The following is a 19,860-nucleotide window of genomic DNA, read 5'->3' as shown; positions in this document are numbered from 1 at the left end:
GCTCTATGACTATGTGACTCTATAGTTGTGACGCATGGTCGCTTTATCCTCCTTTAAGCCCTGTTTTATCCGGGATCGAATGCACATTAGGCGAAACGCATGTGTTCGATCCAGGCTGAATCCTGGCTGAAACAGGGATTAAAGGAGGATAAAGCGACCATGCGATTTCGCCCTATGTTGTATGTCGTAGCAATTTATATAAACATTTGCACTTTGTTCTACTCATTCGCTCCTGCGCTGATTACCTGGAAGTTGGCAACCCTGGCTGGGTGGCTGACTTAAACCTCTGGCACCTTACCCAGAGGTCGAAAGGAAAAGAGGGTGGAGGGAGGCTGAAGGGTTATCAATTAGCCACCGGGGCATTTCCCCCACCATCTGTCATTTCCTGTGATGTAGGAAGTCAGCGCTGACGTGGGAGGGAAACAATGGAAAGCCCAGACGCCCTGAAGCTCGTAGTAATTCCCCCCTCTTGTACATGTGTACAATCAAGGTTTCCACCAAGCCCTTACACAAACACGCACACTATGGTCTGCTGATCAGGCCCACGAGGTAGATGGTGCGCGTGAGCATGAGGGGGATTCCAATTAAGAGGCAAAAAACATGCTTTCGGGGCGTCCTTGTAAGAAGACCCTTTGGGGCCACATGGGGATACGGAAGCCCGGCAGGGCAGTTGCACGTTTAAAGACCAGAACGCGAACTTCCCTTTCCCCCTTCCCCAGCAACCCTTCACCCCACCCTGGGAGCACCTGGATCGCAGCGCCCTGTTTGACCCTTAGTAACCTCCTCCCCACGGCAGCGTGGCGATTAGCAAAGACATACGAAACAGGCTAGACAGCAGGCACACGCACACCCAGCCGCCATTGGCTGGTGCGGGGTGGTGTGTTCGGCTGCGAGTGGCGCACACCCCTTTCCCACCTCCCTCGCTAAGCTTTAACCATTTCCTCCTCGACGAATGGATTTGCCGTGGCTTCCTTTCCCAAGCGGGGCTATTATGCAAGCGCAGAAAAGTGCCACGAGGAGGTTGCAACGAGGCCGGCTGAAGCTGGGGAAGGGAAATAAGAGGGGGAAGCCTTCCTTCCAAGGTTGCAATCCTAAGCGTGCTTATTGAAAGCCCTTTTTGTCCAGATCTATAGGGTTCACAGGAGCCCCATGGTGCAGCGTGTTAAGCTACAGTACTGCAGTCAAAAGCTCTGCTCACGATCTGAGTTCGATCCCAACGGAAGTCGGTTTCAGGTAGCCGGCTCAAGGTTGACTCAGCCTTCCATCCTTCCGAGGTCGGTGAAATGAGTACCCAGCTTGCTGGGGGTAAAGGGAAGATGACTGGGGAAGGCACTGGCAAACCACCCCGCAAACAAAGTCTGCCTTGGAAACATTGGGATGTGACGTCACCCCATGGGTCAGGAATGACCCAGTGCTTGCACAGGGGACCTTTACCTTTATAGGGCTCATGGGTACATCTGAGCACTAAAACATCCGCTCTGTTTAAGCCCCCTGGTCTCAAGCTTTCTGACATCAGGAATACTCAACCCTTCTGCCGAGAAAATCCTGAAACTCATACAATTGCTGGGGTAACTGCAGTGTTTCTTCCAAGTTCTCTCCCTACTATACAAGCACCCTTCTCGTCTATAAGCACAAAGGGAATAGTTCTCTAACCAAAGGGGGGAAAAATGGCAAAGAAAGGCAAGCACCTATTTGCCTCAATTTCTTTTGAAAAAACTGCCTGGCTTCTTATTAACCACAGCATGCCCAGTGAACAAAAACTTTCCACAACGTATTCCCCCCTCCCACTGCACAAGATGTGCCCATCAAAACGTTCCAATAAAACTTTTAGACCAGTGGTTCCCAAACGTTTCGGGCCACCCCCCCTCGGTCCCACAAACTCAATCCCAGCACCCCCTACCCTATCCTATAAAAACCATTATTCAAAATTGGGGTTTTGCATGACTCACTAAAGATAACAATAAAAGTTCAAAGCAGTAACAATTAATTGCACATCTATCCAAAACCAAATTCAAACTTTTTAGTTGAAATTTAGGCTGTTACCGCACTAGGTATTCCCAGCGATGTATTAAGAGTTTGGAAATGTTATAAAAAATACTGTTAGCACTTTCTGTGTATTCCCAGCGATGTATTAAGAGTATGAAATGGTTATAAAAAATACTGTTCGCACTTTGTTTGGCCCCTTTAGCTGTGAAGACGTCTTGCAACAATTTTTTAGCCGTAGTATCCCAAAACCCTTTTAAAGCGATGTTTTTTATAACATTTCCAAACACTTGATACATCGCTGGGAATACCTAGTGCGGTAACAGCCTTATTCAACAAAACTAATTAACTTGATCCAATGGAACCAGCTCTTCAAACTCTGGAAAAAAATTCTGATAGTTTCCACCAATTTTGCCAGCATGGTGCCGTAGCTTGATCTATTGTAAATTAGTGAACCACACAATTGAAGGGGCCCACCTCTAGCGCCCCTGCTTTTTTGCCTCTTAATGCCCCCCTAGGTAACCCCACTGCCCCCCAGGGGGTGGTACTGCCCACTTTGGGGAATCACTGGTTTAGACCATCTGCCATGGAAGCCCTGCACACTGCAAAGAAATGGGTGCATGTTCTACAGCAGAGGTTCCCAAACTGTCCTCCACGGAGCACTTGGTGCTCCGCAAAGCATCTCCTAGTGCTCCGTGAAGAGACTGGAAAGAAAAATACTACTGTCACTCGGCTTAGTATATAGGCACTAGGTGAAGATTAGTGCTCCGTGACAAATTTCTCTCCGGAGAAGTGCTCCATGACTCAAAATGTTTGGGAACTGCTGTTCTACAGCATACGTGAATTGTAGGTATGCTGTCCACTCGACTTTCATGGTCTCTCTGTGGTGAACAGAGAATTTGTGCTAAAACACAAACCCCTCAACACCGTCAGCAACAACATATTGGCGAAGATCGATATTGGTGAGAAAGCCGTGTTCTAAGGATGTTTCTCGGCAATTATTGCATGTAACATTATGGCCGTTTGAATCCATTTTCATTTACAGTATGGATATTAACAGATCTATTCTGAGATTCATTCGAGTACTGTTGTAAACTGCCTCAAGTCTTTTTTAAGGAGAAAGGTAGGTTAAAAATGCAAACTAAGGATAGTATTCCGGGTAGTTCTTCAGCAGGAGAAACCTGCACAGGGAGGAGCCCAATTTGTGAGACAAAAGCAAAACCAGATGCGTAAAGACCTCTTAAGACATCTACCCCAACTTTTTTCTTGCATCAGGGAACCTCAAATGTAGCCTCCTCCTGACAGATGGCCATTCGTAATCTGCAGTGCTTTGCAAATTCTTCCACATTCATCAGTTTGGTTGGCCTGTTTTCATTAGCTCAACAATGTGGACAGCTTTAAGAATTTACAGCAGCTGTTTTTTTCTGAATAAACTGCCAACTCTAGGCTGAAGTTATTTGGGTGGGTGGATCATCAGAACACTTCTAACAATAGCCAGGATTTGGAGTAAAATAACCAGACAAATCACTTTGTTATGCAATAACCCTGCTTGCAAAAGATCTTGCTATGAATTCCTTGCTGTTAACACCAGATTAAGCCATAATTATTTCTGCACATCTTCCACAGAGTCCGGGATCACATCTTTATAGCCTTCTTCCTTTTAGGCAGAGCCAGGGCACAAAGAGCAAACAAAGAGCAAACATAATCCTTGTCCTACTAACAATAGGTATCAGGTATAGATTTATCGAACACATTACTACAACGAGTTAAAAATTATAAAACTAATAAAATCCAGAAAATGATAAAATTCTCAAATTACACCCAACATTCCGTTTCTCATTAAAACAATATATATAAAACAAGAAAGATAAAATTCGGCTCTGTCTTTTTTTTTTTTTTTTTTTAAGGTCCTATTAATTTAATGGTTTTCTTTGCCTTAATTTTCCTGGCTGCCAAAGCATAAAGAGCCATTTTTCAAGAGACAAAAGAATCCACAACCGATAACAAAAAAATTAATTTATCAGCATCAGATAAAGAGTGTAGAATAGTTAATATATTCGCCATGAACTTGTTCCTAGGCTCAGTATACAGAGGACAAGCCAGGACGTTACAGGGTAAATCTTCCAATGAGCTGCCACATGTACAAATGCGCTGAATTAATGGTCTTTTTGAGAAGCGACCAACAAGAAGCTCCGTGGGCATGGTTTGAAATCACAGTGAGGTAAATGCTGCCCTAAGTCTGTGAGCTGGTAAATCAGCCAGATAAAGAGCTCTAAGATGGTCTTTTTAAAATATAAGACTGTACCATGGGGAAAATTTCATGGCTGTCAATTAAGGCATCTCCTTTGTAGACCCGATCACGTAGATCGGAGTTGCTCCCTGAGGGCTGAAGCAAATAGTCTTGGATGGCACAGTGGAGAATGGATGGAAGATCAGTATAGTGGTCCCCAATTGTAAGAAAGAGGATAGAGCCGATCCTAACAATTGTGTGTGTGTGTGTGTATAAAGTGCCGTCAAGTCGCAGCTGACTTATGGTGACCCTGTAGGGTTTTCAATGTTTTCAATGTCAAGAGACTAACAGAGGTGGTTTGCCAGTGCCTTTCTCTGCACAGCAACCCTGGACTTCCTTGGTGGTCTCCCATCCAAATACTAACCAGGGCTGAACCTGCTTAGCTTCTGAGATCTGACAAGATCAGGCTATCCTGGGCCATCCAGATCAGGGCGATCCTAACAATTACCGTCCAATTAGTCTTCTTGATACAGCATCACAACTTTATGGAAAGTATCTTTTGCAGAAACTAGAGACTTGGGATACTAACAATAGATCTGAGTCAAATGGATAAAAAATTTGACATATTTTTAACTACATTAGAAATATCCCATCTCCTGGAACCAGCCCAATTATGCATCACCAAAACATCTGAAAGCACTTAATCATGGTTAAATCCTAACTGTGGCTTGTTAACATAACATGAGTCCCATGGCACCTTAAAGATTTAACAAAGTTTGTTTCAAGGAGACGCTTCCATATCCTCCAACTCACAAAACCTTTTGCTGGAAAGAGAAACCTGTTTGGCTTTGAGGTGCCACCGGACTCCTGTCTTATTTTGCTGTTGTACACTAACACGGCTTCCCATCTGGATTGCTAAACACATTGTCAACAATTGCAGCTGCTTTTGATACCCAAACTTCTAGAGTTCATGACACTTTCACATGAACACATGAAGCTGCCTTCGATTGAATCAGACCCTTGGTCCATCAAAGTCTACACAGCCCGGCAGCAGCTCTCCAGGGTCTCAGGCAGGGGTCTTTCACATCACCTATTTGCCGAGTCCCTTTAATTGGAGATTGCAAAGTGGTTCTATGAAGTTTCAAGAGCACCAGAAGGCGATAAAATTGTCTCACCCTGATGCTTTTAGAAAACCTAGGGTGGGGGGTGAGTTATAATAATCCCTTGCCATGGAAAGCAGTCTCTAATCTCTCCTCTCCACCCCAACACCTGTAACTCCTCCATGTGTTGAAATGGAAAACAGTAGAACAAATATGCTTCCTCCACACCCAAAGTGCAAAGACAACCACAGAGAAGTACAATCAGCCAAAGTGAAGGCAGCACATACTCTGATTTCAAAAGATGGAGGATAGAGCATGAAGCTCAGCCTACCCTGAGACAAGCCAGGCACTAAACACTCTCCAACAAAAGGAGAAAAAAGTTCATATGCTGATTATCACTGGGGGGGGGGGCGCTTTGCTTCTTTTTGCTAATGGGCAGCATGCTCGAATCATCCACTAGACAGATCTTCCTAATTTCTAGACTTAAGGCGACCCCCTTATGGAGTTTTCAAGGCAAGAGACTAACAGAGGTAGTTTGCCATTGCCTTCCTCTGCATAGCAGCCCTGGTGTTCCTTGGTGGTCTCCCATGTACTGCAGACTTAAAAAAAAAAATTCTGTATTCAGGGACACAATTTCAGCCCAAGAAGAACTTGCCTTTGAACCTTGGACACTGGCCGTCACCGACAAGGACCCTGCAAGCATGTTTACAGGCAGTACATACAGGAATCGATTGGCTTCACAAAGGAATCCTAGCGAGATACAAGACCTCTCCCCACTCTCACCCCTCCAGGTATTTTGCCACCGTCTCCAGCAAGCCTTCCTTACCAGGGCATCAGGCGCCCGAAGCGACTCCATGAGGTTTTACTGATGAAGAAGCCGACCAATGGATCGGTGACGGCGTCCCACACACGTCCCACGAAGAGGATGATGGAGGCATAGAAAGGGTCCAGCTGTTAAAGAGAGAAATGACACCATTAGCCACTTGGGCCAGGGGCACAGAGCCTGTCTCCACAACATGTGAGAAGAAAGCCACGTCGATCATGCTTTCAGGGCTCCTAAGGTGACCACCGGAACCTTCTGCACCACTGGACTGTCAAGCTATTGATCACCTATTCTGACTGGCAGTGAAATTCGACTCGAAAAACTCCTCTCTGATGAAAATCCACAAGTCACAAGTAATGTCGCTAAGTTCTTGCTTTTGTACATAAAATGCACTATAGGTATAATGATAAAAATGTTAAATGAATTTAAATTTTAAATTTCATATTCATATTTTTACTGCCTTTTACTGTATTGCATATAAAGATTTTAATTTTAGCTTTTACAGATTTATTGACTCGTTATTGGAATTATGTGTGTGTGTAAAGTGCCGTCAACTCGCAGCCGACTCACGGTGACCCCTTATGGGGTTTTCAAGGCAAGAGACTAACAGAGGTGGTTTGCCAATGCCTTCCTCTGCACAGCAACCCTGGACTTCCTTGGTGGTCTCCCATCCAAATACTAACCAGAGCTGACCCTGCTTAGCTTCTGAGATCTGATGAGATCAGACTAGCGGCTAAATGGTTTTACTATTATCATGAATTAGTCCTTTGGTGTTGTCCTATCCAAAATTGCTTTTGTCTTCACTTGAGTGTTTTATATATGTGAATATGTCTTTTCTGGTCAATGACCGTACTAGCAATAAATGAAAAAAATGTAATGACGGGCAGTGGCTCTCAAACAAAAAAGGTTTTTTCTCTCTCAATGCCCCTCTTTCAGACATCCAGCAATTGGAGACTTTGGGGATCGAATTGGGGACATCCTGCATGAAAAGCAGAAGCTCTTCTGCTGAGCCACAGCCCTTCCCCATGGTTCTTCTCAGCTTCTCCTGCCTTCTAAACTTGCAAGTCCAGCAGCTGAGTATGAAGTTCAGCCAAGCCCAGCCTGCCTCTTTTTTGCACTCCTATACTGGCAGCAGAAGCCAGGCACGATCTGACTTTGGCTTCGAACGCCACAAGTGCCCCCCCAAAGAACTCGCAGAGGCAAATGTACAATTTGCCCACCCTTGCCAACGCAGCAAGAACTCTCCACCAGGGGCGAAATGCCAGCCGAGACACTGACCTCAAAAGGTACACAGTGTGCCATCTCAAGACAGCAAAGTGTTCCAAGCATTAAGAACCAGCAGTTGCTTGATGCATACTAAAGTTTATGTGAAGACAGACTTGGTCCACAGGATATAGAATCACAGTTACTTCAGCCCTGAAAGGGGAGGTTTGCTTCTGTGAGGAATAGTGGGGACGGACAAAAGGGGTGACAGAATCTTTTCTCCCACAGAGGCTTAAGAGACCTACCAGCGACTGAACTGGCCCTTGGCCAGTCCCTTAGCGGGCAGCACTGAGCAGCTATCTTGACTTAGGAGAAAGGCACTGCTTTATGTGCAAACATGAGATTCCTCACAATTCCTAGCCATAGGTGAGCTTTTATGCTCACCAGATCGGATGTCCTGCCGACAGCTGAACTGAGAGGACAAAATTTGACAAAACGCCATTCTCAGATAGGCTGTGTGCTTGCACATCAGGAGCAACTGAGACGATAGATCACCTTCTATTATTTTGTGATCAATGGTCTGTACCCAGGGAAGTCTGGATTGCCCCTATTCTATCAGAACATCATCTTCCTGCTGACCCCTGGGTGGTTTCAATACTGATGGGAGACTCGGACCCAGAAATAACTGGAGGTCTCGCCAAATATTTGACAATAGTCCTGCCTTTAAAGACACAATAAAGTTAAATTATGTGCTGAACAAAGATATTATCACTACTGTTTATACCACCATCCCTTTTACACTATTTATTTATTGTTATATTTGTAATTTTAAAATGATTGATGAATCCCCAAATTTTAAAGTTATATTGTCTACAATATTTGAATGTCCTATAATGTAGTAAATTTTGTTTTTTCTCTTATGTATGTTGCATTCAAGATCTTTGGTCGGATGAGCTTGAAATAAAAGGAAAGGCTTTATGTGCAAAGATTTGTGGCTTTTGGCATTCACCCAACAGTGGAATCACAACTGGACATCCGATAGTGCCTCAACGTATACAGAAGACCCACCAGGTCACATTTAGAAAATAGCACATAGGATTCTCTAGGCTCACTTGATGAGCAGGTCAGCGGAGGGGCCCTTGAGCAGACTGCAGTAACCCCTCATACATGTACGTTTGAGCTGCCCCTGAGTCTTCCCTCAACAGAAGTGCGTCTGAACAGCAGGACTTACCTGTGCCACGTCTAGCAAGTAGATCTGCAGGAAAAAGCCCAGGGCGCAGCCAGTGATCTGGTATGGGGCCCCGCCAACGGCGTAACACACTTTACTGCATATCGATAGTCTTCCTTTGTTCTCTCTCTGGAAAAATTGAGGAGGGAGAGAAAAGGGACGCAACAATTCAGTGCTACTGCTACCAGCAATCAAGTTTCTCCCCCAAGGCATGAGCAACACGTAGTGCATGGTGGATAAAACCCCACAAAACATCCCTCCCGTCTTCAGCCCCCCCCCCCCCACCTATGCTGCTAGGAACCGATTATATTTCAATGACAGATAATGACGGGTAATGGCAGGTAATAAGTTAACACCTATTTCATTGTGATTAAGACACACATTTTAGAAGCTTGATGTGAAACAGATCTAATCTCACACTCCCCAAGTACCATTAAATAAAATCATAGCATGCACATGAATCAAGCCACCAGGTGGTCTACTCTGAGGAAAAGCAGCATCAAGGAAGGGGTTGTTCCTGCCTGTGCAGTCTAGAGATCTATTCAAATATGCTACAACAGCTGCTAGAACCGTTTTAGCTAGAAAGTGGAAGCTGACATCACTTCCAGGTGTTGAAGAATGGGAATGAAAAGCAGTCTAAATATGCAATTATGGCTAAAATGACCAATTTAGCAAACAGCGATCAACATTATGAGTTGTTTTATTATGAACTGGAAATTTTACTATCAATACGTAAATTATTAATCATATAAGATGTTAGAAGGATAGAATTGATATTAATTTTGATATATTCACTGACTATTTTTTAAAGCCAGGAAAACTGGTTATGTGTAAACCATGTACCCCAAAACACAGACATATGTTACGTAACAAATTTCTTTTTGTATTTCCTTTTTTGTTGTGACTGTTTCCCCCTAACCAGTACTTCCCTTTTCCCCTCCCTTCTATATTAAAAAAAAAAAACTGGAAAGAAAGAAAAAGCTAATGTGAAAACAAAGAACAACATATTAGGCATGACATGTTAAACAATGCAGAAAATGGTATTACACCCAAAACACTCGAGAGCCAGCCTGATGGAGAGCTCCGGTGAGTCTGAAGCCTGGCACAAGGCAGTGTGTCAATTTGGTTGGTCCTAATAAAAAGTGTTAGAAGAGTTGGTTTTTATATGCCGACTTTCTCTACCACTTAAGGAAGAATCAAACCAGCTTACAATCACCTTCCCTTCCCCTCCCCACAACAGACACCCTGTGAGGTAGGTGAGGCTGAGAGAGCTCTAAGAAAGCTGTGACTAGCCCAAGGTCACCCAGCTGGCTTCAGGTGGAGGAGTGGGGGAAACCAACCCGGTTCTCCAGATTCCACTGCTCCAAACCACCACTCTTAACCACTACACCAGCTTGCAGTTCACAAGCATGCACGGGAAGAGTGAAAGAATGCCACCCTCACTGCCAGATTTAAAAACCAACTCTTCTTCTTTGTTAACTTTTATACCCCGCTTTTCCTCTACCTTAAAGGTCGAGAGTCTCAAGACGGTTTCCGATCACCTTCCCTTCCCCACAACCAACCGGCAGAGAGTTCTGAGAGATATTCATATCTATTGCTACAGATTTCGATATTGATGTTTTTATCATTTGTCAGATTCTGGAATACCTTGTACGATTTGTTATGCCAATAAAGGTTTCTGAATTGAATGGAGTTCTGAGAGAACTTCAACCGGCCCAAGGTCACCCAGCAGGCTCCGTGAGCAGGAGTGGGGGAAACCAACCCAGTTCCCCAGATTAGAGTCCGCCGCTCATGTGGAGGAGTGGGGGAATCAAACCCGGTTCTCCAGATCAGAGCCCACTGCTCTGAAGCACCACTTTTAACCACTACACCACGCTGGGTCCCTTACATGGGTTTTGTTCTCGCGCTCTGCATGGCCGTACAACGCATTCTACTTCAAGGACGTCTTTTGGTGGGACCAACATGGCAGCCAAGAATCCTTGCAAGCGGGGCTGGTTTTTTTCACCCCTTCGAAACACAAGAAGGAAACAATAAGGGCTGAGCCCAGATGACCTGTTGAGGGCAGCAAGAAAAGAGGAAGACCCAACAAGAGATGGATTGACTCAATAAAGGAAGCCACAGCCTTCAATTTGCAAGATCTGAGCAAGGCTGTCAAAGATAGGACATTTTGGAGGACTTTCATTCATAGGGTCGCCATGAGTCGGAAGCAACTTGACGGCACTTAACACACACACACACACGCCAGATGACCCCCAAGGAGCTTCAGCAACACCGGCCTGTATCAGCCAGAGAAGGGCTTCCTTTCGACCACTAACTGCTCCACAGCTCCCAGCTCATCTTTATTAGCAGAGGTCTATTTCTTCCATTGTTTGAGGGCGATTAGCCTCAGACAGCAAGGCGTTGTGCCAAGGAAAGGCAACTGCTGGGCTCGGAGGCTGCGTGTGCTGCCAACGACACCCTTGCTAGACAACACTGAACACTCGTTCTGATGACACCCGGCCTGCCAGCTAAGCCCCTCCACAGCCCCAACCATTTATTTCACGCCTATTTGGGAAATCGACAGAAGGAAAGTCTAGCACGGGGGTCAGCAACCTTTTCTAACTTGGTAAGGGCCAGACAACGTTACAATTCAGAGCAAGTGATCAAGGAAGAGCTGGTATAAGAAAGCCGGTTTGCGAAACTGAACATATACAGCTTGCAGGACTAAAAACGGACCCACTGATTAATAACCTGTAAAGTTTCTGCAGGCCCCATCACTGCCTGTTGGAAGTCTTATTACACAGTAAATCTCACAGTGAACAACGAATTTGAGTAAGAGCATCCTGAATTAAAACCCAAAGCACACTTCTGTCTTCCAAAAGGGGAAACTGTGTCCCAAAACGTTTAGCCTGTGAATGTAAGACTAAACAAGAGTCTTTCATAGAATCATTGAAGGGACCACCAGGGCCATCTAGTCCAACCCCCTGCACAATGCAGGAAATTCACAATTACCTCCCAACACCCCCAGTGACCCCTACTCCATGCCCAGAAAATGTCCAAGATGCCTTCCCTCTCATGATCTGCCTAATGTCATAGAATCAGCATTGCTGACAGATGGCCATCTAGCCTCTTCTTAAAAACCTCCAGGGAAGGAGAGCTCCCCACCCTTCCAAGGAAGCCTGTTCTATACTGCGGAACCACTCTAACTGTCAGAAAGTTCTTCCTAATGTTTAGCTCTCCTGAAACTCTTCTGATTTAATTTCAGCCCGTTGGTTCTGGTCCGACCTTCTGGGGCAACAAAAAACAACTCGGCACCATCCTCTATATGGCAGCCCTCCAAGTACTTGAAGATGGTTATCATATCCCCTCTAAGACTTCCCTTTAAAGTACTCTTAATTTTATTTTATTACTGTAACATTAGCTTTTGTGGACTAGAAGCCACCAAACCTTTTCTCATAGGATCTTTCAAGTTCCCTCTATTTCTGGATGAGTCCGGGATCTTGACAGCGCTCTTGATAGGCAGGAAGCCTGCCCTGGGGAGTGACTCACACAATACCTCCTCTATTTACATAGTTTTGGTGTGACTGCATCAGACGTGATGCATGCAGCCAATCATCTGTTGCAGAGAAACAGTCGTCGCCCATTCCTGGAGAGATGCAGGCTTGGTGGAACCCTTTATCATGCTCTTCCACGTGGCACACTAACCCCTCTTTCCTAGGACTGTAACGCAGCCCAAGACACAATAAGGGAACCAGCACATGGATTCAGCTCCATGCCACCAGCTGCAGTTTTAAGAGCCGTTCTGGATTCAGAGTGTATCATTTCTCCTACAGCTGCAAGGACATTATACAACATGCAAAAAAAAAAGGTTGATTCCCAAAAATCCCTCCCAGATTTGAGGTTCTGGTGGTAATCTTTTACAGTCCTTTCTGCTGCTGAAAGAGCAATAGTCCACATACTTTCTATTCTTTAATGGGGAGGGGTCGTGGCTCAGTGGTAGAGCATCTGCTCAGCATGCAGAAGGTCCCAGGTTCAATCCCCGGCATCTCCAATTAAAGGGACTCGGCAAACAGGTGATGTGAAAGACTTCCCCCTGAGATCCTGGAGAGCCGCTGCTGGCCTTAGACAATACTGACTTTGATGGACCGAGGTTCTGATTCAGTATAAGGCAGCTTCTTGTGTTCAAAACCTTCACAGAGATTCTGGATTCACAGCTGATTAATTCTGTACTCAGAATTTAAAAAACCCCAAACAATTTCTCAAGCATTTCCTCAAGACATTTAACTGTATGCATAGCTTGTCTTTTTTAATTAAAACAAACCGAAATGACATCATAGGATATCCAACATGCAAGTCTCAGATTTCAATTTTAAGAAGCAAGACTGTCGTTCCTTTGGAGGCAGAAAAAGTTTCAAGCCTATGTGGACAACTGCAGATGCAACCTTGTGTGTAAAGTGCCGTCAAGTGGCAGCCGACTTATGGTGACCCCTTTCAGGGTTTTCATGGCTAACAGAGGTGGTTTGCCAGTGCCTTCCTCTGCACAGCAACCCTGGACTTCCTTGGTGGTCTCCCATCCAAATACTAACCAGGGCTGACCCTGCTTAGCTTCTGGGATCTGACAAGATCAGGCTAGCCTGGGCCATCCAGGTCAGGGCACATGGAACCTTAGAGGGAATTATTTGGGGGAGGTCAAGATCAGTCCCCTATTTTGCTGCTGCCCTTCCACAGGTCTGGGCAAATTTTGGCCTGGGGCCACATCTGACCCCCCCAAAAAAAGTCTCATCCAGCCCTTAGCCTGCTTAACAACCCTTTAAGAGCATCATCCCAGAGCATTCCAGCATCGGTTAGCATCCCGACTTAAGAAAAATGGCTGGAGAGTTTGAGAGCTACTAAGAGCAGCCGAAGAAGACGGGGGCTACATTTGGGCCTTGCCTTGTGCTTAAGAAGAAGAGTTAGTTTTTATATGCCGACTCTCTTTACCACTTAAGGGAGACTCAAACCGGCTTACAATCACCTTCCCTTCCCCTCCCCAAAACAGACACCCTGTGAAGTAGGTGGGGCTGAGAGAACTCTAAGAGAGCTGTGACTTGCCCAAGGTCACCTAGGTGGCTCCGTGTATAGGAGTGGGGAAACCAACTCGGTTCACCAGATTAGCCTCCGCCACTCATGTGGAGGAGTGGGGAATCAATCCCGGTTCTCCAGATCAGACTCCACTGCTCCAAACCACTGCTCTTAACCACTACCCCACACTGGCTCTCAAACACAGGCAGACACCCAGATGTGGCCATCAGGCCAAAACTCTTGCCCAACCTGGCTTATAAGCAGCAGCATATTACTGAGAATCCTGTGCAAATATGTGCTTCATTCATTCAGGCTTTTCAAAAAAGGAACACAGAGCGCACAAACCGGCAGCCTTAGCAACAGGACGTAAAACAAACATAGGTATGCGTAAAGTATTTTAAAGAATTTTCAGCTGATCAGTTCCTGGTAAGTACCTTAGCTTTTTAAAAAGGAAAAAAAACTGAACATATTTGTTTGATCCACCATTCTCAGTAAAACTCAAAAATAGTCTTAAGGGCTGCTCTGCTGCCAAAGATCTCCATCTTCCTTCATATCCATCACTAAACTTTCCAAGCGCCAAATGAACCTAAGATGTTATCTATGTTACCCTCCAGTTTGTGGTCAGATGGACCTTGGTATGTTGTGTAGTCTCTCTAACCAGGGGATGAAGCACTCACAAGAACAGAACCAGTTTGGTTCCTAACCTAGGCTTAGAGCATTTGTAGTCATTCATGATGCTGCAAGGATTAACCGTCTACTCTAAACCTTCAGCAGCTATGTTATCACAGTAAGCACATTTCTTGCGAGCAATTCTTTTTACCACAATGATCATGTGCGATCAAGTGGTTAGTTCTTCCCTTAACATCCAATATTTATGTAGAGCTTCAGTGCCAACTTGGGAGGCTTTGAGAGTGGACATGTTCATGGAGGAAAGTGCTATTCATGGCTACTAGTCATGATGTATACCTATTCTCTCCAGGATCAGAGGAGCATGCCCATTATATTAGGTGCTGTGGAACACAGGCAGAACAATGCTGCTGCAGTCATCTTGTTTGTGGGCTTCCTAGAGGCGCCTGGTTCTAGGCCTCTGTGTGAACAGATTGCTGGACTTGATGGACCTTGATTTGATCCAGCATGGCCTTTCTTATGTTATGTAGCGTTCATATCCATCAACAACAGCCCTTAATGTAGGCCACCTTGAGCCCAGTATTGCAGACGGGGGGGAGGGGAGAGGCTGAAAAATAGTGCCTTACCAACCGCCACTTAAAAGGTCCCCTGTGCAAGCACCGGGTCATTCCTGACCCATGGGGTGACGTCACATCCCGACGTTTCCTAGGCAGACTTTGTTTATGGGGTGGTTTGCCAGTGCCTTCCCCAGTCATCTTCCCTTTACCCCCAGCAAGCTGGGTACTCATTTTACCGACCTCGGAAGGATGGAAAGCTAAGTCAACCTTGAGCCAGCTACCTGAAACCAACTTCAGGTCGTGAGCAGAGCTTCGACCGCAGTACTGCAGTTTACCACTCTGCGCCACGGGGCTCCTCAACCGCCACTTAGTCAACCCAAAAAGGAAGTGTAATTTGAACAGGAAGGGATGTGGTGGGGAGTGAGGAAATGTCCTGGCTCCACACTCTTTACCACTATGCTCCACCAAAGGTGAGCTTCTGCCAGGAATTCGGTGCAAGATCTACATGGCTGGGCAGCCTTTGAAACTATAGCATGTCAGAAGTACAGGAAGATGCGCAAAGGTTCGTCCCCAGTCCATAACAGCAACACCGATGGCGGGAGGTATAGACACAAACCTCCGTACATTACAACCAGAGGCAGCCAGCAATAAGCAGAGAGATTCAAAATTGGTGCCATAAAACGAAACAGCTGCCAGTTGAAGAGCACAGCTGCGTCCGTGGAGCGGAAGCAGCTTCTTCAGAAGTTGGCGACTCAGAGGAGGAAGAGAGGGGCTGAATGGGACACGTAAGCCAACCACACGGGTGCCATCACGTGCAGGAGGTTTTGTGGCCTGAAAAGCAGATATTATTCTCACTCCGGTCCAGTACTGGAACCAGGCTGCTATGGGTCGTGCCTCCCCCTGTCTTTCTGGGTACCATAAATAGAAGAGATACCCCTTTAGGAAGATTACCAGCTTTCCACCTCACACACCATTCCTGACAAAGCGCACTTTCACACATGCCGAATAATGCACTTTCAATCCACTTTGCAGCTGGATTTTACTGTGTGAAACGGCAAAATCCACTTGCAAACAATCATTAAAGTGCATTGAAAGTGCAGTATTTGGCATGTGTGAAAGCACCCAAAGATTCCACAGGCACCCTGAGCCTCGGTTTCCCTTCTGTTGCAACGTGTTGATGTGGAGAATGGAAGTTGCTTGCAGAAGGCAGCCAGAGAAGCTGCTAATGTGGAGGGGTGCCGTCACCCCACACACACACACACACACGAATACATGAACACATGAAGCTGCCTTATACCGAATCAGACCCTTGGTCCATCAAAGTCAGCCTTGTCTACTCAGACCGGCAGCGGCTCTCCAGGGTCTCAGGCAGAGAAAGGTCTTTCACATCACCTATTTGTCTAGTCCCTTTAACCGGAGATGTCGGGGATTGAACCTGGGACCTTCTGCATGCAAAGCAGAGGCTCTAACACCGAGCCACAGCCCCTCCCACCACACCATCACCCCTGTTGCAGATCCCATATGGCGGCTCCTAAGGAGCAGTCATATTTCAGGCCAATGCCATGGCTCTATACACAATTGATGCAAAAGACTGAATGGGTCCAATGAACCCCAGCATACCTACAAAGAACACAAATGCCTTTGTTGAACCAGGTGACTGACCTGCCAAGAATTTTTTTAAAGCAATATACCTCAAGAACCTTTGCAATTGTTTTATAACTAGCTATTTAGCTTTGAATACACATGGGTCCTTAAGCCTGGCTAAGAAGCTGGCACCACCATAACTGAAATGCACCCCCACTCACACACCGATGGTGGAAAGAGCCACCAAGTCCTAGCCAACATATGGTGACCCCTCATGGGATTCTCAAGGCAAGAGACAAGCAGAGGTGTTTTGCCATTGCCTGCCTCTGCTTGTCAATCCTTGACTTCCTTGGTGGTCTCCCATCCAAGTAGAAACCAGGGCCAACTGTGCTTAGCTTCCAAGATCAGGCTAGCCTGGGCACTAGCTCTGTTCATAACGTTTTGTGATTACTCTCGTTTCTCCTGCTCTTTTAAAAGCATCTCTGAACGCAATACGTTTCAATGCACCTTCACGAGTTCCAAATGCTTTTATTTTTTTCCCTTCTCACAGGAACCCTGCAAGGTGGACTCCATTCGCGCTCCTATTTTGTAGATTGAGGAAACGGAGGCTACAACCCTAACTACACTTCCTCTGGAAGCCAGGCCCATTGAATGCAATAGGATTTATTCCAAGATCATACGTTCACAATTGCACCACAAAGTTAATCAGTAGCTGTGTGAAGGGCTTTCTTTTTTGTCTAATCTGGAACCAGTGTGGTATAGTGGTTAGTGCGCTGGATCATGAACTGAGGCCATTTATGCATGGGAGGTTTTGATGCTCTCGAGATGCACATTTTCCCCATCGGAATTCTCAGAACTCTGCATGGGGGCTTATTTTTGAGTTTTGAGAATTTGGCTTGGGGAAATGTGCATTTAGAGAGCGGCCAATCCAAGGCAGAACCTCCCATACGTCTTCGCTAAATGTCAGCAGTCTTCATCACCTGTGACCTCCCTCCAAGTAACACCTTATGTCAAACTCAGAGTTTCCTCCATCTTTAAGGGGAGACCCCCTCTCTTACTCGCATACACAACAGTCACCATACTGTCGCAATACAGATTCTCTTAAGGTTACACTCCTCTGCACATGTGTCTGGAGTGAGCTCCACCATATACCGTGCCGCTTACTCCCTAAATATGCACAAGATTGCACTGCACAAACAGAAAAAGTAGACAGATCTCTTTGAACGCAGGTTCCTAAGGATGCTCCGCAAACCGAACCGATTCCACCAGTGTTTTCTGAGCAGGCTGATCGGCTTTCTTAAAGGAGAACTATTTCTTTGGGCACTTACACATGGAAGGTTTCGCCTTGGATTTGCCACTCTACGGATGCACATTTTCCCCATCCAAATTCTCAAAACTCTACACGAGGGCTTATTTTTGATTTTTGAGAATACGGATGGGGGGGAGAGAGCCGCAAACCCAAGGCAAAACCTCCCATGCATCGATGGCCCTGAATCAGACCTCGATCCCACCCTTTCCTGGCCAAAGCAGGGCTTACTATCTGTAAAGGGGTTTCTTCATTCTTCCTCCACAGCTGTTCTTAGTGTGTGTGTGTGTGTTTGTGTGTCCCCAACCAGTCCCGCTGCTTTCTTTTCAATGAAGGGAAGGCAGCCTCTCTTGCCAGTTTGAAGCCAAAGGGGTAGAGGCCAGAGGGAAACGCCCGCTCCAAAAATGGGGGGTGCGGCCCCTTTAAGGGAAGTTTCGCCCGGGCCTCCAGGAGCCCATCTGCTACTCCGGGTGGGGCCGCCCGGACGACCCTCCCCACCCCTGCGTCCCCCAGGCGACCTCCCGGAGGGAGGTCGAGGGAGGGGCGCCGGGGAAGGGGGAGGGCAAGCCCAGCGGGGTTCCCGCTTTTCGCCTTCGCCCCTTGGACCCGGGGAGAAAGGCTCCGGGAACCGGCCGGGGGGAGGAGATCCCAACCAGCGCCCAGCGGATCCCATCCGGCCGTTCGGGAGACCGGTTCCCCCAGCAGAACCACGAAGATGGAAGGGAAGCCTTAAAAGGAAAGCGCCCTCTCTTTCCCCCCCTCCCCAGGATGGATCCGAAGCCAGTGTAAACGCCAAGATCCGCAGCGGGGGGGGGAAGAAGAGGCGGGGAAGACATGGTATTTTTTTTGGGGGGGGGAGTTCTCTTTGCGCCCCATGCCCGAGAAGAGAATACTTTTCGTCCCGAACGACACGGGCCATCGATGCCTGGGAGGTTTTGCCACTCTTTCGATGCACCTTTTCCCCATCCAGGTTCTCAAAGCTCAACAATAAGCCCCCCCGTGCAGAGTTTGAGAACTCAGATGGGGGAAATGGGCATCTGCAGAGCGGGAAACCCCAGGCCCAACCTCCCAGGCATCAATGGCCCTGGAGTTATTCTTCCATTCTCTCCCCCCCGCCTTTCTTTTACAACCGCGATCGGCCCCTTTTCTTCCGCCGGATCTCCGCACGTGCGTCTTCCCCTCCTCGGAAGCCAGCCAAGGGCGAGCGGAAGGGCGTGCATTCCCAGGGAACTTTTTTTTTTACGCCTGCCCCCCCCCCCGAAACTTATTTCTCCCCTACGTATACTAATTTTCTGCTTGCATAAAGGCTCACTGGCTAGGCACCTCTCTACCTGTTCATCTGAGCTGTTGCTGAGACTAAGCATTTGCGAGCACCTTAGAAGAAGGGTAGGACAGAGATGTCACGAATGCAATTGGGAGGCTGAAAAGATGGAAACACGAGCCGTCACTAATACAAAAATAAATACAAACAAGGTAACCCTGATAATCCCTATTTTTTTTAATGAAAGATAGATCTATTCCAGATTGCAGATCTGTCTAGGGTAATGGCAATTAGAAACATTAGGAGAACTAGGAGAAGCCTCTTTCACCCCCTTCGGCCGACCCCCGCTTCCTCCTACCTTGGGACGCATTAGCTCCTCTTGCTTGAGGATACTCTGCTGTAAAAGTCCAGCCGAGGAAACGCTTTCTGCGCCTTCGCCTTTGGCCATTGGAAAGTTGCGGGGGGGGGGACGGGATCAAACACACCAGGATCTCCCCTTTTTACGTTCCCGGTGGGATGGCTCTTGTTCTTTTTTCTCTCTCGGGCGCCCCCCCCCCCCTTTGCAGCAGGAAGAAAAGGATTTGGGGAGAGCAGGCGCGTAAAGAGGCTGCAAGGAGAGAGCCGCAACCCGAATGAATGAACCGCCCGGCTCGGCGGCGGCGGGTCGTGTTTCATTCCACGCTCCCTGCACAGACCCCGCCCCCTTTCCCCAGGCGGGACACGCCCCCTCCAGTGGAACGCGCGGGGAGGGGGGGGGAAGGACTTCTCTTTTTGGGGAAGGGGCGGCGCGTCCTTAATGGGAGCGAACGCCGTCCGATGCGCCGGAGCCAATCAGCGGCGGCGGCTCGGCAAACACCCCCGCTTTACCCCTCCCTGACATCACGCTTGGGCCGAGCTGACGCCTGCAGAAAGTGGGGC

At 47.0% G+C, this 19,860-nt stretch overlaps 1 protein-coding gene across 1 annotated transcript in view; it reads right to left on the bottom strand.

Annotated features, from left to right (window-relative positions):
• Nucleotides 1–19,390, bottom strand: part of MFSD2A (MFSD2 lysolipid transporter A, lysophospholipid) — a 49,044-nt gene extending 29,654 nt beyond the window's left edge. The window contains exons 1-3 of the mRNA XM_056847496.1: nt 19,301–19,390; nt 8,571–8,696; nt 6,140–6,264 (exon numbers count right to left, since the gene is read on the bottom strand). Of these exons, the coding sequence (XP_056703474.1) occupies nt 6,140–6,264; nt 8,571–8,696; nt 19,301–19,390 (341 nt within the window). The remainder of the gene's footprint in view (nt 1–6,139; nt 6,265–8,570; nt 8,697–19,300) is intronic.
• Nucleotides 19,391–19,860: the final 470 nt, after the last annotated feature.

Source organism: Euleptes europaea, chromosome 3 (assembly GCF_029931775.1).
Source record: "Euleptes europaea isolate rEulEur1 chromosome 3, rEulEur1.hap1, whole genome shotgun sequence".
Taxonomy (NCBI): Eukaryota; Metazoa; Chordata; class Lepidosauria; order Squamata; family Sphaerodactylidae; genus Euleptes; species Euleptes europaea.
This window is presented reverse-complemented; position numbering and strand designations above follow the sequence as displayed.